At 46.9% G+C, this 26,212-nt stretch overlaps 1 protein-coding gene across 5 annotated transcripts in view; it reads left to right on the top strand.

Moving 5' to 3' along the window:
- CSGALNACT1 (chondroitin sulfate N-acetylgalactosaminyltransferase 1) overlaps nucleotides 1-26,212 on the top strand; it is a 319,616-nt gene that overhangs the window by 286,936 nt on the left and 6,468 nt on the right. For all 5 annotated transcript variants that reach the window (XM_037042132.1, XM_037042128.1, XM_037042129.1 and 2 more), the window contains exons 5-7: nucleotides 3,856-3,957; nucleotides 18,457-18,635; nucleotides 19,550-19,644. In XM_037042132.1, the coding sequence (XP_036898027.1) occupies nucleotides 3,856-3,957; nucleotides 18,457-18,635; nucleotides 19,550-19,644 (376 nt within the window). The remainder of the gene's footprint in view (nucleotides 1-3,855; nucleotides 3,958-18,456; nucleotides 18,636-19,549; nucleotides 19,645-26,212) is intronic.

The raw sequence follows: 26,212 nt of genomic DNA, 5'->3' as shown, positions 1-26,212 counted from the left end.
GTAAGACATTTTCTTCTGTTTGAGTTGTAGTTTCTTTCAGACTAGGTTTTTCCTTGGGTTTTTGAACACTATTGCTTTCTTAATTCTCTTTCCCTTTTTTCCTTTAATTTGGTTGTTATTCTTGAAACATGGTAGCTGTGATGTTTGTCTTTACCTATCTTCTTGTAGCACACAGAGGCCGCCCGAATCGTTTGCTCTGACGTAGGGGTAGATTCTTCTTGGCTACCTCTGTGTCTTGACCGAGAACTGTTTGTGTCCCACTCCTGGCTGTATTTGGAGGGCAGGGTATTCACTCTATTCACTTCATCTGTAGTTTGAGAGAACAAGCAGAGGGGAGCAGGAACTTGGCTGAGGCTTTGTGTAGCCTTTGTTGGAGGTTCCTGCGGCTCTTCTGAGTCCTGGGATGGACCTGTGAGCAGCGCCAGGCTCACTCTGCCCAATGGTGGAGGGATCTTTTCCCTGAGAGGTAGCTTATTCGGCTTTCAGGAGGGGCCCTCAGGTAAGGACTGAGGCCTGGAACATCAGAGAGAATCAGCCCCATGTGCTCGCTTCTCATCTCACCTACTGGTGTCTTCAGCAGCTCTCTCGAAAACTCCCACAAGTGAGAAAGAGGAGAAATGGTAAGGTTTCAGCTCCCTTAGAGGTTCGCGTGTGTCAAGGGGAGACACGTCTAAGATACTTCATCTGGCTGTTAGCGTCTCTCATCTCTTCTCCTCTTCCTGCTCTTAGGACAGATCTTGACTCCATGTGATGGTCTTTTGTCCTTTGGTTCTTCCAAGGCTACCTCTTTTGCAGGGGTCACGTCATGCAGCATGATGAGGTTAGTTCTTCCTTTCTTCTCAACTTAACGCGTGATGCGGAGAGACCAAGTGTCCGCTGTGGCTCTTCCTGTGCCGAGACCCTGCAGCGGGAGCTGGGGCTCCTGTCTCTCCCCAGACCAGCTGTCCCCCAGGCTGCCTTCTCCCAACCCTGCTTCTCTAGCTTCTCCCTCTGGGAGCCACATGCAACTGAAAATAATCTTCCATTTCTCTTCTTGGCTTCCTTTTTGTGACATTTAAGGCAGAAAAGTATGTCCCTTTCATTGGTCATTTATTGGTAGCAAGACTTTTGCTCTTTTCTGCATTTTGATACATGGTTTACAGTGATCACTGTTTGAAATGAATTTATTGAAAACATTATCTTTTCAAAGGTAAACACCCTTTGTAGACCACCCTACTGTCACTGATGTTATTCCATCCTGCCTTGTATGATCGCACTTCAACTGCCCACGTCTTCCAATACACCGTGAAGTCTCTGAGACAGGTCAGGTGACCAGTTGTCCTGTTTGCTTAGGACTGAGAAGTTGCCCGGGGTATGGACTTTGGTGCTAAAACCTGGAGAAGCCCAGGCAAACTGGAAGGTTGGCTTCCCAGCAGGGACTGTACATTATTATTATTTTTTAATCTGACGCAACTAGAATAATGCTTTGCACAGCATGGTTAGCTTGAGGGATCCAGGCAGGCTGTGTGCAGGTACAAATAATTAGAGGGAAAAAAAAGGTGTCATGTACATGGTCACCCACATGCGCACTCTTTCTCATTCACATCGTTGGGATGAGTCTAGGGAGAACTCTTTTGAAAAATACAAACATTACAAGACCTTTCAGACAGAGAGTGATGTTTCCACAGTACTATGGCGCATTCTCTCATTGAGTATTTGTTTATTGCTTTATAGACAGTTTCAGCCATGCGTAATATGGAGAAATTCTCAAGGGCAGAAATGTCTTATTTTTTAAGCTTCCCTGGTAGAGTATTTGGCACATGGTACGTTGTTTGTTTGGTTATTGTTTGTTGAATGAAGAAAGGAAGGAAGGAAGGAAGGAATGGAATGGAACCCTTAGAGAGGATCTCTGAGCAAATTCTGCTTTGCTTTGGGGAAAGCTTCAGCTAGTGAATGCAGAGTCAAGGTCCAGTGTATCTGTTTTATTGCTTAAAAACAGGAAGTGCTTTGAATGGGTTTTAAAATGCCAGTAAAGATGTTCTTAGAAAAAAAATGAGAATACCTTTTTATTCAGGCTCAGTGGGTAACGCCTCTAATGATTCTGGGATGGATTTTTTGTAATTGCACACACCATTTCAAAGCAGTTTTTCTGGAGCTTGGTGCCGTGTGTGTTCTTTTATTCTACTTGGTAAGTGTGCAAAAGGGATCATTTATGCACAGAGAATTTTATTGTCCGTAGGTGATGATTCAGTCTGCAGGGACTAGGGCTCTGGGGGAGCTCTCAGTTTGAAGCACATTGTCACGTCCGGGCATTTGTTATTGGTCCCTCATCTGCTTTTAAGAGCTCTACCATCAGCCTGAGTTTTAGAGGCAGCTCTTAACTTTTTTCAGCAGTAAATAAGCAGAATTCTCAGAACCAAGCCTGTGAGCAGGGGAGCCCTGCATGCCCCTTGCCCAGAGTCAATACAATCTTCCCTCATATTTCTTCCACCTGGGTTCTCTTTGTCCCCCCCTCTACCTTTTTAAACGCTGTCCATCTTTCAAGGCCCCTGCCCATCGAATTTCCTGTGCTTTCTGAATTCTCTTTAATTTTTGTTAGTGCCATGAGGTGTCCTTATTTTATTGGATCTCGTATTATTTCCTAGAAGAGTTTTTTGAGGTCGGGAACTATATCATCTGTTTCTTGGGATTTCTCCCAGCCATCCTGGCTAGACAGTCATTCCTTTTTGATGTCATTATAAAGTGCCTTGAATAAACTGGCCTCTGCAGTTAGAGCTCAGGGCCTTCCGGAAAGCTATGCTGCAGACCGTTCTTTGGGGGCCAAGGAAAGTAGCTAACATAGGGACAAAGCAATAAAATGGAAGGACATGCAAAATAGCAACATATCACAAAACGCCATCTCATTAACATGCATTAACGGTAGCATCTTTCCATTAACATGCTCCCAAAAAACACCTATAAAAATTATGCACACACACATATACAGATACAGATACATACATATAAACACATTTATCACGTATATTTATTATATACATGCACACACACATCTGCATGTATGTGCACATACATTTTACACACACAGCAGCAGATCGTACCACACTAAGCTCTCAGGTTGCCGTTGAGAGCACAGGACATGGCTAATTAATGTCTGCTGGGGAAAGTGGCAGTCCAGAGCCAGTCCAGAGCCAGAGGCCTGGCCCTGAGAGGGCCATTGGGACCCTGCTGACAGCCAGGTGATGTGCCAGGTGCCTGGGACAATCCCAGTCACGGGGAGGAGGAATGGGGTGTAGTGAAGGTAACTGTATCTGCTTGGGAAGGGTGACAGACAGCACCTGTGCTTCTGCTCTGTCACACCTTCAGACAGCCACACCCCGGGTGTCAACAAGGGTTTGTACGGTCTTACAAGAAAGAATGTCTTTTCACCTTTACGCATCCCGTCTTTGAGAGGGTTTGGCACACAAGAGAAAAGCCGCAGACAAGGATTCTAATCTAACCCTCTCTGGACTTTGGCTTGCTCGTCTGGAAGATAGAATGTGTGTGTTCTCAACGTCATAGACTTCTAACGGCAAAGAAGGCAGGATCGGCACCCTTCTCCTGACGCTGGAAGGTCCCGATGGGCGCGGCCTATGGCAGATTGGACGTGTGGCCTCTGAGTTTTCATTTACTAGGTTTGCCCGTTTAAATGTCGTTGTTTTTTGTAAGATAAAAACAAATAAAGGTAATTGTGGTCACCGGCCAGAAATGCCCCCTCTCGGCCCCTCCTGGCAGGCAGTTTACTTCAAACTCTTGTGCACTTTACAAAATAGGCATTTGTTTGGGCCTTTCCCGTTGTTGGGAAAACAGGTCCAGACGTGCATGCCTTCTGTTTTCCAGGGAGACGTGCATCCAGCAGGATGGGAGGATTCATCTCACCGTTGTTTACTTCGGGAAAGAAGAGATGAACGAGGTCAAGGGAATACTTGAAAACACGTCCAAGTAAGTACGATGTGGGGCCGTGGCCCAACGTCATGGCACCTGAGCTCAGACACGTCCCCGGCTGAAACTCCTGCTTCAGTTTATTGTTTTCTCCCCTAACACTCTGGGTCAGCTGCGAGACCGGCTTGTTGCTGACCGTGTGTAGGGAGAATCCTGCCTCTTTCCCCAGGAGACCGCCTGGCGAACACCGTCCTCATTGTGCTCAGTGTCGATAGTGGCTTTGAGAGAAACTGCCCTGGGCACAAAAGTAGGGAACAGGCTTCTCTGGGCTTCTGCATTCCTGGATGTCTTCACTCTGAGCCCTGCAGATGTGGGGCCTTGGTGCCAGGGAGGGAATTAGGACGGGCACAGTGATGCAATGGCTCCGTCTCAGCCACAGCTTGTAAGGCTAAGAGTGAGATGCTAAGAGTGAGATCCGCTCAGCAGATGCCCTGCCCCTCTGACTTTCATTTGCTGTGCATTTGGAGAGATTGGGGGAAGTCAGAAGTGATGGCAGGATCCTTAATTAAATGTACTCAGTTGAACAAAAATTATGTCACCAAAAGGTTAGACTCAGGATTGTATATTTATACCCCATTGATGAGTTGTATGGGGGGGGGATACATCCACAGCCAGCAGAGATGGATTTTTTCCTATCACAACAAACATACAAGTACTGATTTAATAAATATCTATGGCATTTTCTACTAGCGAGGAAGCTGGGACGGTGCTGCCATGCTCCCCTGGGGTTTGCCAAGGAGGTCTGCAGAATTTTGGTTGAGTGCCTGGGGTTGGGGTGTGAGGGTGGTAGCCCCTCCATAAGTGAAGCCTGGAGGGTGGTCAGTAGTCCTCAGTGGCAGAGAGAGCCTGAAGAGGTGCGTGTGGTCTAGATATAAACAGGGCTTCTGTTGACTTTCTGGTCAATGGCAGTGAGATGATAGTCAAAGGATAAGATTCCAAGATGGAACGCACTTTTGGTGTTTATTTTCATGCTTTGTTACTAATTTTGTATCAGTGGGCGTAAGATCAGAATGCTGATTATAATCATTCGAACGTTCTGAGGCAGCCCACCAGCCAAAGTTCGGCCACCACTTCTTTGGCTGGAGAAGTTTGTATCGCGGTGCAGGCACGCTCCTTTGTTTGCATGGCATTTAGGGTGGCTTGGTGGCCCGGCCGCAGAATTCAGTGGTTGGGACAGAGACTGTATGACTCACAGCCTAAACTCTCCACTTGTCCTTCACAGAGAAAGTTTGCCGACCTCTGTTCTAAATCAGTTGGGACTTAAGAGCTTAAAACTAGTAACAGCTTAAAGCTATGGCCTCTGTTGAAGGGACATCAAAGAATGAAATAGTTGAATATCCCAAATGTAAGTGAAATAGAAATCTCTCAACTGCAATGCATTGCAATATCCTTTTCATTTCTGCTCAGGAATGAGGAGCATGAATTGTTAGAATTCACATCCTCTGCATAGTGGATAGTTTCTAACATCTCTGGAAGTGTCTGTCCCTGGGCACCGATCTTTTTAAAGTTTCCCAGGTGATTCTAACATGCAGCCAGAATTGAAAGCCATTGTCTGAGAAAGTGGCAATTTGCCCCAGGGGCTGCCTGCGAGAGGCCTGGACTGCAGCCAGCTGCCCCTTCCGAGGTTTGTTAAGTAGCTCTCCAGGTGTCTCTAACATGCAGCCAGGATCGAGAAGCTCAGTCCTGTTGGGTCTGGCACCTTCCCACGACATTGAAGGACCAGACATTTGCTGACAGAGACATATAGCCAAATTGGCACTGTCGGATGAGTAGCCAGTTTAGTCATGGTTACGGGAAATACCCTTTGTCGAGACTGGAGTGCCTGAGCACCCATCACCAAGCCATGCTTTACCGTATCAACTACCCGGCAAGCTGACTTCTCAATCAGAGGTTGGTTTATAAGCAAAGAATGAATAGAATCTGAAAAAGAAAATTTATATCACTGGAGGATAGAGATCATTTACTTAAAACTTTGTGCGGATAACTTTGTGTTGGAGATCAGTGCTTTACAGGGGCACTATAGGAACTTCGGCAAAACCTGGATTTTATTAGAACCCCATCTTCTGTGTTGGTGTTCTCATTCTGTTAACTAGTGATAATTGCAGGGTTGATGTCACCACTGCCTTGGGATTGTCCTACCCCCTCCAGTGTGTTGCTTTGGTCAGGGCCCCTCTCCTAGGAATGCCCCACCCTCTGCAGCCAGCCTGAATCAAATTCCCATTGCCTGAGCCTGGTACCCAAACTGCCTCTTACTTCTAACAGTCTTGATGACTCACTGTGCCCAGCCAAACTGGGGCCATGGTTGGCCCCCCTTGTCTTTGCTCCCATTATTCTCTTCCACTTGACGTTTTCTCCACCCCCCTTTCTACTTACTCAACCCCCACCCTTCCATCCCGCCCTGGGGCCCCACCTCTGGAGCTCTCCCTGACCTCCAGTCCCCTACTCTCTGAACTACAGTCCCTTTAAGCACCTGTTATATTCGGTACTTGCCATAGGATTTGGTATTTACATTTCTTCCTATTGGCCTGACTAGGTGACAAGCTGCTTAACAAGTGTCACCACATCACATGCTTCTTCGTGACTCCGGCACTTGGCAGGGTGCCTTCTTCGAAAACCATTCAGTGTTTATCAAGAGAAAGATAATACCTGGTACACAGTAAATTTGTACACATGGTAACCTAAATGAAAACTTATACAAGGAGCTTCATTTAATCATTCTTTTAAGATGGTATAACTTTTGTTCAAATGCATCTTTTCTTTGAATAATAATAATTATAATTATTTATGTGGATGTTCTTATTTAATATTCACAGCAACCTTACGAGATCAGTGCTGTTACTGGCCCCATGTCCTAGATAAAAACGACTGAGGCTTAGCGAGGTTGTCACTCAGGCTGACATTTCTGACACTGGGAAGAGCCAGGTTCTCGGCCTCGTGTGTGAATTTTCCGGGACTCCCAGTCTTAAAATTGCACCCAATTTGCACTCCAATGTACCCTTAATCCTAAAACCCTTAATTGTCAGTTGACAGTAATAAGATTGAAAATCAGGCTAGGCAAAATTTCTTTCATTTGGATATCAGTATCGTGATTAAACTGTTCTAAATCCAGCTAAATATATATATTTTAAGGCTATCTTTTAAAGATCTCATTTGATGACTAGATGTGATATTTCACTCACTGGGTTTGTGCTCCCTCGACTGGGCTTTGCCTCTCAGTTGATTGCTGGAGATCAGTGTTTTGCAAACTGCAGTTTGAGACTCATTAGAGGATTGTGAAATCAATTCAGGGAGCTCTGTTCAGTGTTTTTAAAAATTGAACTAGAGTGAATAAAATATATCAGAATGCATCACACGTATCTAAGGATAAATATTGTTTCATGAAATTTTAATTTCTGTTTGTGTGTGTGTGTGTTCTGTGTCATAGTATATAATATATTCCTTTGTAAGGGCTTTGGTCAGAATATTTAAAAGCCACTTCCACAGAAAACAGTACAGATCACTTTGCAATAGCAAACTGGAAGAATCCTTATTCCACAGAGTTTTCCCCATGAAGCTTCAGTTAATCTCAGGTTAAAGCCTCACCCAGTGGTTCTCCAATACAAACGTATTTTGTATAACCTGGAATGCTTTTTAAAATGCACGTTCCTGGGATCAACCCCAGAAATCCCGAGTCAGTGGGCTGAGATGAAGCGTGGGAGCCAGCACCCAGAATGAGTTGCACGTGTCGATGTGGGTGGTCTGCGGTTCGCACTCTGAGAAATGCTGGCTTAGGTGGACATTAGCCTAGAGCTGCATTCGGTAAGTCCTCGGGAGGGTCCGTGACTTGAAGTGAAACCGTGGATGATGGAACCAGTTTCACTGTGGGCTAGCTGATTCAACCAAGAGTTAAGTTCCCACAGCATTTCATCAACTTTATAACAAAACGACATTGACCATAACGTCATCTGGGGACCTGCTGTATCAGGAAATTATATTTTAAAAATTGTAACTGGTGAATGAGTTGGCGTGAGCCGACATTCACTACATTGTGAGTTCACCTTTACTCAGTCGTGAGGTCACAAAGGTGTCTTTCAGAGGACTCGTCTCTGAGATTGAGGCACTAGAAATAAGACACTGCCCTGTCCTCGTGATTATGTGACATCAGAGAGGATTTGTGTGTGTGTGTGTGCGTTTGCGTGTGTGTGGTGCCTGCCTTTGCTGTGGGTGTGTCAGCACGTCACGGCTCTTTGAAGGTATTGTTTGACATGTACCCTCAGGAAGATTTTATCAGGACTCCCCAGAAGAAAATTTGGGGGGAAGGTTTTATTCTGTTTGGTTGTGATTTGTTTCTGAAATTTGGCAGAATTGCTGCTTCATTTAATCTTTTCTTAAATGAGGAACTTTTAGATCATCTCACCTGCTCAAATGAAAAAAGCAACACAGTGAACCCCTCCTGCAGATGAGGCATCTCACACCCTCGGAAGAGCCTCACACACGAGGGCAGCGCACAGGCCTGTGGCCGCCTCTCCCAGCGCTGGCTGGAGACGACGCTCGGCCCGATTCCGCTTGGCGTTCCAGCTCTTTACGGACATGTGCCTGTGTTTTCAGGCATTCTCAGTTCTCTGGGGGATTTGAACGTGGCATATAGATTAAAGTTTTGTGTCAATGTTAAGTAGCCTGCGATCATTATAAGGTCATAAAGGAGAGTGCCAGGGTTCTTGAGAGATACTTGTCTTTGAGGGTAAAGCTGCCCTGACCTCCGCACCCAAGTCTCAGACGGTTCAGAGGAGGGAAGGACGGGTGGCTGACGCTGGCACCTGGTGGATCTAGCTCGGTGAAGGGTGTGTGGGTACTTACGCTATTCTTACATTTCTGAAGATTCAACATTTTCCCATATAAATATATTGGGAAAGTATATTATGAAAACAATTAAGTGATACAAAGTTCATGCAATAGAATATAATGCTACAGTTAAAAGAAAGAAATGTGATGTCAATGAAATGGTGAAATAAAGATCTATGCAAACTCTGTCCTCCATAAAAGCAATGAGAAGTTAAAATGGTTAGAATCAGCTTCCTAAGAATTCTGGAAATTAAACAGAACTTGCAACAATCTGTAAAGTGTTTATCCTAGGGAAATGAAAAACTTGTTCAAGTTTGGTGTGAACAGGGAGCTCCTTGGAGCTTTAACTTGCCCTGTTCCCCCACCCCCTTCAGCTCTTCAGTAGCCTTGGAATCCAACAGCCCTCAAGCACCACAAGAGCCACAGCCCGGCAGCCGCCAGGGGCCAGGACAGGGCTAAAGCTCCTTCCAAGCATTATTCCCAAGAACGCTCATTATTAGACCTGTCTGGGGTCCCTTGAAGACTCCATTTACAAGGTTGTCCTTATTTCACTTGACTTAGAGCTCTCCAGTGGAAAGAGCCTTTTCTCTAAGGGGAGTTTATTTTAAAAAAAAAAACCTAAAAAATTATAGAAAGCCTGTAACTTTGTGGCTGCCTGCAGTGGTAGGTAAGAGTTGGGGCAAACAACAGACTAATCAAAAAAGCTTAAAAGGTGAAGCTGGGGAGTGAGATTTTCACAAGGGCTTGAAATGCTCCAGTACATTTCCGGAGACCTGGAAGGGCAGACACGGGTCAGGGGCTGTGCTCATACTTAGGAAAGACCTGCACAGGCCCTGATGATTCACCTCTGATGACCTTGAGGCTCTGTGCATGAAGGAAGGAAGACTAAGGTTAAGTTGTCAACTGCCAGGTGGAGTGTTCGTGGCATACTCCAACATGCACACAAAGTCCCTTGGCAAAGACTTAAAGATTTACTGGTTTCAGGCATTAAAGGAAATCTCTTCCTAATCATTAGTTTAATACTAAGTGGTCACACATAATAGAATTATGTATGAAAGTTATGAAACAAGCAAAAAACTGCAACAACAAACCCTGGGGAGATTTTGATTTCCAGGGTTGCCACATTGCATTATATTTAAAATGTTCAATTTTTAAAAATTATGAGGCATACAAAGAAACAAAACATACAATTCATGCACAGGAAAAAAACTGATCACTAGGAATTGTCTCTGAGGAAACCTGGATTTTAGACCAACTAGACAAAGACTTTAAATCACTGTATTAAAAATGGTCAAAGAATTAAAAGAGACCATATTTAAAGAACATATTTAAAGAAAATTTTCAGAACCACATCTCACCAAATAGAACCATGTCTCACCAAATAAAGAGAAGTTTGTTTTGTTTTGTTTTTAAAGAGCCAAATAGAAATTCTGGAGTTGAGAAGTAAAATAACTCAAATAAAAAATGTAATTGGTGGGGAGGGTGCTTATTTCAGGTTTGAACAATCAGGAAAAAGAATTAAGGAACTTTAAAATAGGACCATGATATGATCCAGTGTGAGAAACAAAAGTTAAAAAAGAAAATGAACAAACCTTAGGGACTGGTAGTATATCGTCAAGAATGCCAGCAAAGGCATAATGGGGCTCCCAGAAAGACAGGAGACGGACAAGGGGCAGAAAACATATTTAAGAAAAAGGCCCCAAACTCCTCAAATTTAACGAAAAACATCACACATCCAAGAAACTTAACGAACTCCGAAGAGGAAAACTCAAAGAAATCCATATCAGGCACCTCTGATCAACTGGCTGAAAGACAAAGAGAGAAAGAATCTCATGAACAGCGAGAGTGAAGCAACTCATCTGATCCAAAGGATCCTTAGTAAGACCAGCAGCTGACTTCTCCTCAGAAACTTGGAGGCCAAGATCGATGGCATAGTCAAAGTGCTGAAAGACAAACAACTCAACCAAGAAATCTGCATGCGGCAAAACCATCCATCAAATATAAAAGAGAAATGAAGACCTCAGAGAAATACGAACTCCATCACTAGTGAACATGCTATGAAAAGGAGTCCTTGAGTCTGAAATGAAAAGTCACTAGACACAAACTAAAATCCACATGAAGAAATAAAGACTGGAAGTAAAAGCAACTACATAGAGGAATATAAAATACAGTATTTTTTCTACATGATTTAAAGGATAACTGCATAAAGCATTAAGTATAAATCTGTATTGATACACACATGTATGAAGATATCACTTTATTTTTTATTTTATTTTTTAATCCTCACCTGAAGCTGTGTTTATTGCTTTTGGGGAGAGAGAGAGAGAAACATCGATGTGAGAAAAACATCAATTGGTTGCCTACTGTGCATGCCCCAGCTGGGGATCGAACCTACAACCTAGGTATGTGCCCTAACTAGGGATTCAACCCACAACATTTTGGTGTACGGGCACTCCAACCAACTGAGCCACCTGGCTAAGGCTATAAAGATATCGTTTTAACAAAATAACAAATAAGTAGAATGAAATAGTAATAAAAAACTACCCACAAAGAAAAGCCGAGCTGAAATCACTCCACTGCTGATTTCCACCAATCATTACAGATGAATTAATGCCAACACTCCACAAACTTTCCAAGTTTAGCACAGGGAACACTTCCAGTCTCGCTCTGTGAAACTGATATAACGTTGTCTGTCAGCTGTAATGAAAAACCAAATGAAGTGAAAAAAGACATAACAAGGAAAAAATACAGGCCAGTATCTCTTATAAATATTAGATGCAAAAATCTTCAACAAAACACTAGCAAACTGAACCCAGCAACAAAGAAAAAGGGTCCTATACCATGGCCAAGTGAGATTTATCCTAGGAATGCAAGATCAATTCAACAAAAATCAATCAGCATAATACACAAAACTGCATGGCCATCTTCATACACACAGAAAAAGCATTTAAAAATATGTGATTTGCCCTATTCTGTGTATTTTATATACATGGAATCATATCATATATGACCTTTGGCATCTGGCTTCCTCTCTTAGCACAATGTTTTTGAGGTTCATCCACATCGTAGCATCTATCAGCACTTCACTCCTTTTTATTCTGTTGTTCTTGATGTCATTGTAAGTGGGTTCTTTTCTTAATTTCTCTTTCAGATAGCTCCTTGTGTGTAGAAACACAGCTGATTTTCATGTTATTTTTTTATCCTGCAATTCTTCTAAACTGCTGATTAATTCTAGCAATTTTCATGGAATCTTAGGATTTTCTATATATGGGATCACATCATCTGCAAACAAAGACAACTTTACATCTTCCTTTTCTATTTGGATACCTTTTGTTTGTTTTTATTGCCTGACTGCTCCGGCTAGGACTTTTAGGACTATGCTGAGTGGGACTGGTGAGAGAGGGCACCCTCATCTTGCTCCTGATTTTGGAGGAAAGGCTTTAACTCTTCACACTGAGTGTGATGCTGTCATACCCGGCCTGGTGCTGAGGTGCGTTCCTTCTATACCTGGTATGTGGACAGTTTTTGTCATGAAAGATGTTGCATTTTTCAAATGTTTTATCTGCACCTATTAAAACAATCACATGATGTCATTCTTCATTCTGTTAAGGTGGTGTGTTATCGTTGTTAATTTGCAGATGTTGAGTTATCCTTGCCTCTCAGGGGTGGGTCCCACTGGATCGTGGTGTGTGATCCTTGCAGTGCGCTCTTGAATTCAGTTTGCTGTCTTTTGTTGAGGACTGTCGCATCTATATTCACCAGGGATATTGGCCTGTAACTTTCTTTTCTTGTAATTTCCTTGTCTGGCTTTGGTATCATAATAAGGCTGGCCTTGTAAAATGAGTTTGGAAGTGATCTTTCCTCTTCGGTATTTTATAAGAGTTTGAGAAGGACTGGGATTAATTTATCTTTAAAAGTTTGGTGGGATTCTCCAGTGAAGCCAATGGTCCTGGGCTTTTATTTGTTGGGAGATTTTTGATTATTGCTTTAATCTGCTTGCTCATTATTAATGTGTTCAGATTTCTCTATTCATGAATCAGTGTTGGTAATTTGTTTCATGAATTTATTCATTTTTATAAGTTATATAAATTATCACTATATCATTATACATAGTAGTCTCTTATAATACTTTGTGTTTCTGTGTTACCAGTTGTGATGTCTCCTCTTTTGTTTATAATTTTATTAATTTGAGTTCTCATTTTCTTACTTAGTCTAGCTAATGGTTGGTCAGTTGCTTATCTTTTCAAAAGAAACTTGTTAAACCAGTTATATAAGCAGGCTTATATAGGCTCACAATCTAGAAAATTCTTAACTGATTGTTTAAAATGCCTACTTTTAATTCTTTATTGTATTCAAATGTCTTCAGTAAGTAGAACTCATAAGTGAGTTCAATATTTAGGGCTGTTAGATTTAAAGTTGTAAATTACACATTGAATATAATACTGGTTTCTATGTAAATTTGAAGTGCTTTTCTAAAATGAAGGGCTATTGTGGGAAGTCCCACATTAACACAATTTCCTTGCAATGATGGGAAGAAGTCTGTGTTAGAATAAATCATATTAGACAGCAAGATCTTTTATCATTTTTAATCCAGCAGTTCTGGGAAATGCAAGTCAGTTAGAGAAATTAAATCTGTAGTAGAAACTGTGATTTTCCAGGTCATTATAACCTCTTCCAGAATGGTTATATATAACTGGGAGGAGTCCCCATAGACCAGACTTACTCCATAAAAGAGAGGAATTGAAGGAGAAGCTCAGGAGTTCATCAGCCAATAATACAAGTCAAGAAGAAAAGAAGAGATAATTATGAGTAATCATGTGGCCTTTGAAACTGCGGACTCTGACTTATAATAGGAAATCAGGGAGTATAGAAAGTAGTGCTCTCGTCCTGCCATAAAAAATGCCCCTGCCTTATGAGATATCCCACGAAATGTTACGTTTCTTTGTATGGGTAAATTATATTTTTCAAACCAGATTGCATCTTTTTTCCTCAGCTCTCCTTTTTTCTGTTATTGATGTATTTGTCTTCTTATTAAAAGCTTGGGTTTGTGCCTGTCCTTTGGAGTCTGTTGGCTACGACTCTCTCTGATGTGGGAGGTGGACCAGGTGCCGGGGTTTCCCCAGAGCCCACCTGAGGGAGCAGTCCCTGGCCTCCAAGGTCAGAAGCCTGCTAGGTCATCCGGTGCATGTCTACACAAGCAAAGGCAGAAGATGGCATGGACACAGGGGGGCAGAGGTGGGACTGGGTAGGGAGCCCAGAGAGGGGCTTCAGTTTGCAGCAGGCGTGAGGGGCGGTGACTCCTGACATGGGCCCCGAAGATGAAGTGGGACTTTCCCTGGAGTGGATGGAGAGAGGGTACTCCGAGGAGGGACCCCCGAGCAGAGACAGGAGGTCCCAGCCATGTGCATGCCGTTGGTAGCCATCTTCTGGCTGCCCACTGTGGGGCAGGGGGACAGACAGGAGACAACACAGGGTCCACGTCTGTGCACCTCTGTGGTCTGCATCTTGGTGTTATGGCCTGTAGCCATGCTGGACACCGTTGAAACCCACCACGGCCAGACTGAGTTGGAGCACATCAGTGTTTCACATTGAAGTGTGTCCTTGCTTTTGAATGGCATGGCTGCCTCTTAATACACTATTTCCAACCCTATTGAGCAGGGGTGCTCTGGCCTAGTGAGCGAGCCCCTTGCCCAGTGAGCAGCATTTCTGAGTGAGGTCATGGGGCTCATTGAGGGAAGGGGCCCAACTATCTTGCAGAATCTAGTTGCCCCATTGTGCCCTGTGCTCCGGAGCTGGTGCCGATGAGTTTCAGGTAAGAGGAGGGGAGTGAAGGGGGCCCCACTTCCAGGTGCAGGTGTGTGACAGCATGTTCGTCTCTCTGTTCTGGGAAAGAGGGGGAGTGAAGTCATTCCAATTCTTTTTCTGGTGTTTCCAGCCCTGCCCTCTTGTTTTGTAGAGAACCCTGGTTAATGATCAGAGGCTCTTCTTGGTGGCGAGAGAGGAAAGGGAGGGCCTCCCCCAGCTAATGGCTGATCAACCCCAGAAGTGCTGGGCTTGAGTGGTCAGGAGGAAGGTTAGTGCCATTGCCCATCCGCAGAGGGACTCCTAGCTCAGCATGGCGGTCTGGCAGACACACTCGAACCACATGTGGGTGACAACTTCAGGTTAGCCCTGGGCCTCCTGCCGTGCCCCAGAGTGGCTGGTGGGGCTTCCCAAGCTGGTGATGACTGTCCCCGACCACCCCACCCCCGCATCTGTGTGCACTGATGCCCGGCCCCTGGTTAGGCCTTCTGCACAGAGCTGTCATATACAAGTGTTGCCAGGCCAGCAGTAATGATGCGTGGCTCCTGCTGGCCAGCTGTACTCAGGGTGGGTGAAGGAGGTAGGCAGCACTGGGCTGGGTGGGGTCTGTGTGGGTGAGGGGAGGCTGCTGGTGCCACATGCGAACTGGCCCAGGGGGCTCACAGGCGTCTGTGTGGGCAGTGGTTGGACAGAGCTGGGTGCCATGTCCTGGGCCTCCGGTGTGGCCTGCAGATGCGCTGGAGACGGTTGTGAAATGCTGGTGTAGCTTGGGTATCACCGCAGATACAACGTGGAATGCCTCATCCTTGCAGAGAGGTTGGAGGGCCCCCAGCATCCACTTTCCTGAATTCCCTTTCCCTAAAGGCAACACCTCAAAGCATAGAGGGAGACGTTTTAGGACTTTTTAAAAAGTTCTTCCAAGTTAAGGTCATCTCAAACACTGGAACAATGTCCTCCCCACCCCTTTCCCCTGTGACTTTGACTAACAGGCAAGCCCCACTCCCTCCCACTGCTTGCTGCAGCAGAGCAGAGAAGAGCAGGTCAAACCAGGGTTTGGAGAATTTGGGGGCAGAGCAAATTAGATTATGTGTGTATTGGGTGAGTGCGTACACCAAACAACCACTTTACTGTCTCTCTCCCATGCACTTCAAGGTTGACCACCTCCAGGCTTGTCATATCTTTAATACTGTTACCTTGGTTTCTAATGCTGCCTTGCATTCTTATTTAAGTATTCAACATCACTTTTGTAAATATATTTTTAAAGATTTTATGTATTTATTTTTAGAGAGAGGGGAAGAGAGGGAGAAAGAGAGAGAGAGAAAGAGAGACTTCAATGTGTGGCTGCCTCTCATGCACCCTCAGCTGGGGACCTGGCCCACAACTAAGGCATGCGCCTTGACTGGGAATTGAACTGGTTACCCTTTGGTTCACAGCAGCCACACCAGCCAGGGTGACTTTTGTGGACATTTGGTCCATCTGTACAAATGGGCTGTAGACTGTTCAGGGAGGGAGATCGGCAGTTCCTTTAACACAGAGTATTAGGAAACTGTTCTTCTCGTGGCAAAGATTGCTTGCTGTTGTTGGGCTATGAAGCATTTTCGTATTTGAGCTCTCAGGTGGTAGCCTCTGGAAGGCCTCCTCCTCTTGCAGGAGGACCCCGAGCTGTGAGTCAGACGCAGCCTGAGTGAGGATGCCATGCCGCCCCCTGGGCTTGGCCGTGCCAGGGCTTGGCCGTGCCAGGCCTCCCTGCTCTGCAGAGCACCTGCGGCTCTCCCTGCGGTCTGGAGGGAGGGTCTCAAAGACCACAAACCTTGAGACACGCAAAGAAAGAGACCTGCTCCTGGCTGTGAGAGAAAGACGGTCACAGGATGGTGGCTGAGAACTGTGAGACCTGTTCGGAGACTCCCTGAGAGGAACAGGCAAGCATCCGGGTAAAACTTTTCATAAAATGGAACACATAGGGCAGGGAGAAGAGAGGTCAGCCCGACTTTCAGGAGCTGGTCTACAGAAACCTCTAGGGAGACAAGGAGGACCTCGCCTGACCAGGTGTGGAGACGGGGAGGTAGCTGTCCCTTAGCGGGGCCCGACCAAGGCCTAAAGGGGCCGTGGAGCAGCACCTGGGGCTGCGCACAGAAAATGTGAATGCGGTCCCCCAGCCAGAGGAGAGAGTGAAGGTCAAGTCCTGAAAGAGGAGGAAAATGTCTCTAAATGTGGAGCCGTGCTGAGCAGGGTACAGAATGCAGAAGAACAGACTTGTAGAGTGCAAAGGGGCCCTCGAGCTCCGTAACCATCGGATTCTACAGTGAGGAAGCTGGGGCCAGTGAAAGGAAGGGATTAGAGGCAGAGCGAGGATGGGAATCATTCCTCTATTCACACGTTCATTCACAAACATCCTTGGAGCACCCACAAGGTGGGGCTCAGTTCTAGGCCCCGATCTACCTTTCCTGACTCATCACCAGGGCCCTTCCCAGCGCCAGGCCTCCTGCCTCCATCTAAGTCTGAAAAGCCTGGCTGGCTTCGGGCTCAGACAGGATTTGGGCCCACAGATCCCCGAGATAAAACACCAAGCTAACTCCCAGATCTGAAGGATGGTAAGTGAGAGAAGGGGTAGCAGAACTTGTTCTGCTGATTAAATCACCAGATACAAGCACAGTGTAGCATTTGAAAAGTTTATGACTCTACGTATGTGTTGAACTTGACCAAAGATAGTTCCTTGGAATACACAAATTACTATAAAAAACGGAAATCGGGTTCTGTGCTTGTTTTGACTACATCAAGATTAGAGAGAAGTTGGGGGAGGGGGACAGGCCAGGTAGCGGGGAGGGAGGGCTCAGAGTACATGAAAAGAAGGGTGATGTCAGCAGGAAAGGGGGGGGGGTTGCCGCATGCCAGGCGCCTGCACAGGTCGAGTTAGGAGCTAGAGTAGGACTGAACGTGGTTCTCTGGTTCTGTCTGGGAGAAGGCAACCCCTGTCCCACGAGGTACTGAATGAATTCCTGGAACTTGTGTTCAGGACATTTCAGAAGGTGCTGCTGTCCCTGGGAAAGAACAGCCACATGGAGCCTCTGGGCTTCCTGCCACAGGCCTGGGCACCTTGCCTGTGCTAAGGACAGTGATAGCCGAGGCTTACCCAGTGCTTTACAGGCTTGGCAGTGCTTATCTAACTAATAACTTTGTGAGACAGTTAGGGGAGGTGTTATTATTCCTGTTTTGCAGATGAGACAACTGAGGTTCCGGGAGATTAATGGGCTTGCCTAGATCTGAGTGAATCTGCGGGAGAGCCGGGCCGGAGGCAGGCCTAGCTTCTGAACCCGTCTGTCATTTTCCTTGCTGTGCTCGTTCTGCCCTTGCTTCACCTGGGCGAGGGGAAGGAATCGGGTGTGAATCTGTTTGGGGATGGGCTCGAGTCAAGACCATCCAGCCTGGCTGCAGGAGCTGAACAGAGGTGAAAAGAGGCTGGGTGGGGCCATTCCAACGGGACTTCATTTCCCTGGCCCAGTGGTTTCACTGGGGTGACTCAGAGGTGTGGAGATTTGCTTGGTTTTGGTGACCTAGTCTTCACTGGTTCAAGTTTTCTCCATCACACACAAAAATTATTAATCATGACAGTACAGTTTTCAATTTGGAAAAATTACTGAGAAACAAGAAATAAATTGCTATTGAAACTTCACTAGATGTTTGCTCTTGGTGCCTTCAATGCCAATAAGTTTCCGATGAGTCTGGAGCATTCTGTGACTGCCTGGTTGTCTCAGTGCCCCCAGGGTCACACAAGAAACGTGGCCAGGTGTGGATGGGCCATGTTCACACATTTCCCAGGGGATTCCATTGGCTTGGGGAGCGTGGGCCCATGGTGACCATGTCTGTTTTTCTATTTAGAGCTGCCAACTTCAGGAACTTCACCTTCATCCAGCTGAACGGAGAATTTTCCCGGGGAAAGGGACTTGACGTTGGAGCCCGCTTCTGGAAGGGTAGCAATGTCCTTCTCTTTTTCTGTGACGTTGATATCTACTTCACCTCTGAATTCCTCAATACCTGTCGGCTGAATACACAGCCAGGTAAGGGTCCCGGGAGTCGACTCCTTGTCCACCTCAGGATGGCACTTAGCTCTCTCACACTCAACGCTCATCGCCTTCACAGTTCACTCTGTGTCCTGCTTCTGAATCAGCTTTTTTTTTTTTTTTTTGCCCCAATGAGAAAGGAAAGGAAAATTCTCTAGCTTGATTTCTCCTCTGGTGTCACAGCATTGGCCCGTTGGCCACCATAACTTTCAGGCTCTTTATCCCAAGTTCACATTCATAACCTCTTTTCCACTTCCACCTGCGAGGTCAGCTTTGGTGGTCGTCCACAGGAGAAAGTAGGGTGGGGAGGACATGACCTGGAGAAATGCCCTGAAACCAAAGGGAAAGGAGCAGCCGAGGGCAGTTATGAAGGGAGGAAGTGCTCTGAGCAGAAATGGTCCTCAAGGTGAAAGTTATTTTCATGGAGTCTGACTCGTAGACAAGACTGATACTCAGCTGGTAACGACTAGAATGGGCACATCAGTTGTTAAAATCTTGACACTCTGCATGTAAACTGGCTAAGAGTAACTGCCCTGGGCTCCCTAATTCTACTTCCGCTGCCCAGAGTCACCGCAGCCTTGGCAACCCCTCAGACTGCCCCACGGGCCAGCAGTGAAAGGGGTCATGCCTGGCAAGGCAGAGGGCATCAGGTTGACGCCACCCTCATTGGTTGATGCCACTGACTGTCGATATTTTAAGTATCACTCTTGGGCTGAGGGGCCAGAACTGTTTGAGAGTCTGTTCATCTGGTCCACGTGGTGCAGCACTTCTAAGACCCGTTTGAGACTTGAGTCGAGGGAAAGGAAGAGCGAACGCAAATACCTAGGGCGATTCAGACGGCCCAGTACACAGGAACGAGCCTCACAGTTTCATCTGTCGCTTTCAGCCAATGTCTGTTTCCCGGTTTGCAGGGAGGAAAGTGTTTTACCCCGTCCTGTTCAGTCAGTACAACCCCGGCATAATATACGGCCACCATGACGCGGTCCCTCCCTTAGAACAGCAGCTGGTGAGTAATGGCACCGCGGGTGCTTTTGTGTGACTCGGTCGTGTCTTTCATTTCCAGGGGCACCATGGTACAGGTAAGTGGGAATCTGTGGATTGATTCGGGTATTCATTTTTAAGTTTGGCAGACATTCTGGCCTTTGCTCCCAGCGCCTTGTTGATTGAATGTGCTTGCAACATTTAAAAGTGGAAAATAAATAGGAACAGTACCTTGCAGAAAGGTAATTTCACACCTTCCTGGTTTTCTTCGATGGTTTTTGGAAACTAGTATTAGGGCATTATGAATGCAGCACATTTTCTCTTTATTATTACCAAATCCTGCAAGGTAAGAAAGGTGAGATGCGTGTCCCATTTGACAGGTGGGAGCCGGAAGCCAGGAAGGGGTGGTTCACCCCAGCACACAGTGAGCGAGTTGGTGGGGGAGCAGGGACTAGACCCAGTGCCCTCCCATCATGCTGTCATTCGTATCGCAGTGCCTGGGGAAGGGAGGGGGGACATTGGCATCAGCAGTGTCACCTGCAAGGTGGCTTCTCTGCTGGGATCTTAGCTGCATAGGTGATGGATGGTGGAGTGGGGCCACATAGCCACGGAGGAGCGCTCTGTAAGCTGAGTCGTCTCTGCTGGTGGTGGCATGAGCCAGTCCGTGTGGCAGAGAAGCAGGACAGACAGCAGGGAGACGAGAGCAGCCAGGAGAGGGTCTCTGCACCACACACAGGCGCGCCCCTCTGGGAGTGAACTGCCTGTTCTTGTTGTCGTTCCCCACGTTGGGCTGTGAGCTTTTCCTGCAGAGAGCTCCCGCTGTGCTTCTCCGAGGCTGTGTTCTAGCTCAGGCTGAATCTCAGGGGAGCACCTGGCCTGGGGGCTTCTGCTCTTCCTCGCCTTGCTTTGTCTCCTGCTGAGGCAAAGCCATGTTTCTTCCCATCCAGTGCATCCTCGGCTGCAGAGAGGAAGTCTGCCATGTGAAAATGGAAAGTGATAGGGCCAAGTCTCGCATGCTTGTACGCAGTGGAAGGGTAAACTGCTTCCCCCTGAAAATACGTCTCATGAGATTCTTTAGTAAGGCAGATTCTGTGTTTCAGCTTCCGGAGGCAGCGACACCTGTTTTCTCCAGCCGTGTCCTGTGCCCCCCTGCAGTTAACCTATGGCAGCTGATGTTGCTCCCTGTGGTAGAAAGTTACAGCTTGGGCTCTTTCTGGTTGGACAAGGCTCATGTCCCAGCATGGTCCCAGCATGGTCCCAGCACTTGGAGCCCAAGCCATGCAGGGCACCAATAATGTAGCTTCCCTTCCCCCAATGAAATTCTAACACCAGACATATGCTGAATGTCTGTTTATGTACTTTATGTACAATATACTTTATACATAAACACAGGAAGAAGTTTTCACTCCCCCCAAAACGATTTTTATCCACCCTGTTGAGACAGAAAAAACTTCTTATTTCCATTCTGGAAGAGTTCTAAGCTTCTAATAGGATTTGAGGGGGAAATGGGATACAGGATTTACTTTCTTTCAACCAATCAGAATAAAAGTTCCTTTGATTTTTAGATAAAGTGCCATGTTACATTTGACATCAAGTGTGATTAAGGTTTTAACTTTAAACTCCTAAAGACCTTCTTTGCTTGCCAGGACTTTTTTTCATTTCCCAGGTGAAAAGTTGTATTTCGTTATTACCATTCCTGCAGGGCAGCAGGGACTAGGGAGGCCAGAGGCGTGGCACAGTAAAGCCAGGGTCTCAGACGCTCAGCATTGGTGGTCAGGCCGGAAACAGAACTCAAATTGCTGCGTCCGCAGCTGGAACCTGAGTCATCCTGCAACCTTTAACATTTACTTTTAAATGTACCTTCAACCTTTCTCAGGCCACATAAGTCTGATCTTTTGGGGTTCAACATTTATGACTATTCAGTCCCGAGAGACACAGCAGCCGTCTGTGAGTTGCAGGGGTCTCCATCCGAAAAAGAGAGGCACTCATTGTGGTCATTACCAGAGGAGCCGTTTCTTCAGCACTTGCTGCCTGGAGAGCTGGGCCAGGTGCCACAGGTCAAGGAGTCAGACAACTGGGGGAGTTTTGTGTACTCAGAGTAGTTGTGCGAGTGTTTCCACTACCCTCTTCTTTTTTATAGACTGGCCCAAGATCACGCAGCCAGCTGGTAGCAGGGCTCAGGCCAAAACTAGGGTTTCCTTACTCTAGCGCAGTGGAAGTCGATTCGCGTAGACCTAGAGGAGGCTTAAACATGAAGGAAATGACCTGACAGCATTTCAAGGGAGACACAAAGCTACAGAGATTAATATACTGGAACTAGAATGTGCAGGAGCCAAGAAGGTATAAAATAAAGGCAATAATTAGAGAGGGATAACTCAGGAACGACTTCCTACTAAGGGTTCATGTTGGCTCAGTCTAGAATGATATGATGCATATACTGTATTCATACGTTCTCAATCTTACATCCTGGAATGCAACAGTACCAAAGGTGGAGGGAGAACATAGACCCCGAATATCACAGTAACAAAAGTTTCTTATTAGTGCAAATAAAAGACTTTTCCCCCCAGCAGCCCTGCAGATAGGACCTCATAGTCAGCGTGCTAGTTATTACTTCCCCTGACTGTTGCCACTGTCATCTGATAATATTTTGTCTGCAGACAAAAGCAAGAAACCAAACTTAGGACTTTTGTGTGTGTTCAGACTACTTGTTTCTTTACTTTTGAGTACAGCCCAGTAGTAATACATAGTGAGTGAAACCATGTATTTTATACTAATATTTAATTGGAAATGCAAGAAGAATTTACACCTGAAATGAAACTTGCTGATGCTTTGATGTAGAAACAGCTCTCTGAGAAAGAATGACCGTAGCTTCAGCAACTATTAACACTCACCTTCTGGTTCAAGCCCTGTCAGTTCTGGCTGGGGCCATGGCCGCAGCCTCTCAACCACTTCTGTCTTCACACTCCTTCACCCGCACCCGTCTTTCCTTCACCCGCTGCCATTGATGTTTCCAAAACGCAGATAATTCCATTAAAAAATCTGGTATGGCATAAAGCCAGCGATGTGCTGGTAAATGTTTAACAACCCAGTCTCTGAGAGGGGCAGCGAAGCCCTCACTCACAGTGTCCGCCTTCTCCCACGGTGTCAACACCCCCACTGAGGCCTGTTTCAGGCTACTGACACCAGGTCACTCCACACGGAGCTGGCAAGAAATTCGTGGCCTCCCGCTGGCTCCGGCACTGCGGCCCTGATTCCTTGTTGGGGTCAACTCTCCTCCAGAAACTGACTCTAAAACCAACCCCAGAGAAAATGTTCGCAACCCCCAGCACCCGGTTCAGGGTCCCGGCTCCATAGACTCTGCCAGGCGTGCACCCTGCCCAGCGTCTCCTCGTGTCCTTCCACCTCATGGCCGTCTCCTCACCACTGCTGCCCATGGGGCCCAACATCTCAGGCTGCCATGCGTCCACCCACCGTTTAACTCTGATGACTTCATGCCACTCTGTTCAGTGTGCAAGAGGCGTGCTGGCCTTTGTCCTCGCCCTCTTTCTGCTTAGACCCTTACCTCCCCAGTTGCCTCCGAGAAGTATTTACCACTAAACTGCATTTTAGTTTAAACTCACAAAAATCGCTGCCCAGGCATAATCTGTTTTTCTTCCTTCGGGGAGCAGACGCTGAGTGCCACAAACAACACTAACAGATGCGGCCTCTGCCGTCATTCGTAAGCCGGCACTGTGCCTGCGTTATCTCACGTGGCCCTCGGTAAGGCGAAGGGGGTTATCGTGCTCATTTCCAGATGAGAAATGTGAAGCTTGAGGCAGAAGTCTCTCCCCCAGACCGCTGAGTGGCAGGACCGGGAACACACATGCCACCTGTGTGACAGAGACAGGGGAGGGTGCCAAGTGGACTTACCCTGTGGCCTCTGAGCGCTTCCAGGAGGGCATGCAGTCTGGCCTTCAGTTACAGGTCCCCAGAACAGAGGGGGCCCGGACCATTCCCTGTCCAGCACAGCACACTTCAGAAGACACGTCTTTTTTTAATGAAGACGACCTGTCGAAAATGTGGTTTAGTACAAGTCTCGGAGGAGATGGCATTTGAGTCCATTCTCGCACCAATTCTTTGAAAGCTGTGGCTCCAGAATACTTTATTTCCCAAGAAACAGAAACTGTCATGGCACTGTGCCTTACCCATGGGGCACAGGCACATCACACGCAGCCCCCGGAATCCGGTGCAGTGTGCTCACTAACCTCCCCTGGGCCCAGATGACGAGGAAGGGGTAATGTGGGGTCAGGGGCACCTGACCCAGCCACAGAAGACCCTGAAGCTCAAGGTGTCTGCTGCTCACAGACAGGGCTGGCTACCTACTTGGCAGGGCCCAGTGCACAATGAAGGTGCAGGACCGTGTTCAGAAATGACTAGGAATTTCAGGGTGGCAACAGCAGAGCATTGCACGGGGCCTGAAGCCTTCTCAGCATGGGGCCAGGGGCCGCATGGGCCGCACACACGCCCAGGGAGTTTGGCAAACGTGAGGCTGTGCAGGCCCAATTCGGTGCTTGGGAGACTCTTTGATTTAGGGGAACTCCTCTGCCTGACTGTACATTATTTATTTTGTTTTAGGGCCCAGATTGCTTCACGGGCTGTTGTCCAAGTGAGCGCCACAAACCCAACAGGCGCTGCCGGCCTCCCCAGCTCCCGCCCCCGGCAGCTACAGGGTGGTCGCCTGCCCATGTCTTCAGGGGAGAGACGCTGATTTGTGCTTGTTGTTTTGGTCCTAATAGAAAATAATCGCCCTGTCACATAAATCACTGACAGAGCTGTGGGTCTGGGAGAGCAGGCTTGACAACTGCCCTTGCCGGTGTATTCATGTCCTGCAGTGCTCTGCCAAGGTCAAGGTCCGGAGCGGAAGGGGTGCTTCAGAGAGTTCGGAGGAGGCCAGCCCTGGAAGGACATTTTTTAAAATGAGAATAATACTTGAAAACATATCGGGAAATTCAGGACGAAAGGAGGAGATGTTTCTCTTTATTTTATTTTTTAAAAAACTTTATTTACTTTTAGAGAGAAGGGAAGGGAAGGGAAGGAGAAAGAGAGGGAGAGAAACATTGATGTGAGAAACATTGATCAGTTGCCTCTTTTACGCACCCCCAATCGGGGATCAAACCCACAACCCAGACATGTGCCTGGACCAGGAATTGAACCAGAGACCTTTTGCTTTGCAGGATGACACCCAGCCAACTGAGCCACACCAGTCAGGGCGAGGTGTTGCCCTTTTCAAGTCTGATTTTTATGTTAGGATTTCCTTCTCCTCTAGACATCACTGGTGTGCCTCTTTTCAGTGCTGGTCCAGAACACCGGAGCTCCTTATGCTTGGAGCACAGGTTCTGTGAAGCCAAGCCCCCAGCTTAGACCCCAGGAAGGTGAAAGTGTTTTTGTCTGTGTCCAGAGACACCCAGTTCTGAGCCTTTTCCCACTGGAATTCCTAGGCCTTCACTGAACCACTCACTCTCTGATGAGATTCCCGGGGTGGACCACGTCTCCGTCCACTGGCTTGAGGTCGTCTCTGCCCTGGGACTGCCCCCCATTCATTCACTGGAGAAGTACAGCAGACCCTTAAGTAACATCGTTCTGTTCAACGTTGTTTCTGTATGACGTTGATGAGATGCCGTAGGGACTCAGCTCCTGCTTGTATCGATCAGCCTGTGGTAAAACTGGTTTTGTTCCATGTTGTTTCACTTGAAGTCCCAGAACCTATCCGGGATGTTAACTGACTTACCGTGTTTACTGAGTGCCTCGTGTGTGTGAGACAGTGACCTGGGGGCTGCAGACACAGCCGTGAACAAGACCAGGGCCCTGAGCTTGCTTTCACTTGTGGTGGTGGGTGAAGCTAACAGAAACAGATGCATCCGGAGAGTCTGGCTTATAGAGAAAGTAAACCAGGGGATGGTGTCGAGGGTGACGTGAGTGGGGAGGGTTGACAGTGGCTGGGAGGGCCAGGATGACGACTCTGAGAAATGACATTGGACAGAGCTCAGGAGTGAGCAGGAAAGGGTGACCCAGGGGCAGGGTCTGCAAGTATCCAGCTGTGGAGACCTGTGAGCCAGGTGTGTTCGAGGAGCAAAATAGAAGGGGTCTGTATGTAAGGGGCACACGAGATAGGCAAGGCAGGCAAGGGCCAGGTCACGTGGGGCCTTCGCAGGCTGGAGCTTTCCTTCCTGGATTTTACCCTAATTGCATTGGAGAGAGTGCAATTAAAACCATGGCAGGACTTGAAGTGGGAGCGTGCTGTGATCCGACGTACACTTGAGAGCACTCACTCCCGCCTGGCCGCTCGCTGGGGGCACCACTCAAGTGGAGATGCGGCGCGGCTCGGGGGGTGGAGCTCCGATACATGAACTCCAATAAGTGCACTCCATCTTGCCCTGACATCCTGTGCTCTGGGCACTTTCACATCGGCCCCAGCAAGGGCTAAATTCCAGTGAGCTCTTCAGACAGTGGCTTTTCGTGGCTTGCCAGCTTTAAAGCCAATGTTAATAAGTATTCATATAGCCAGTGAGCTATAAGTATTCATATAGCTCATTCCCCAGCTCACAGATCCATTT

Source organism: Sturnira hondurensis, unplaced genomic scaffold, assembly GCF_014824575.4.
Source record: "Sturnira hondurensis isolate 20B ecotype Veracruz unplaced genomic scaffold, ASM1482457v3 Scaffold0003681, whole genome shotgun sequence".
NCBI lineage: Eukaryota > Metazoa > Chordata > Mammalia > Chiroptera > Phyllostomidae > Sturnira > Sturnira hondurensis.
Note: the sequence above shows the minus strand (reverse complement) of the source record. Positions and strands in the feature narration are given on the sequence as shown.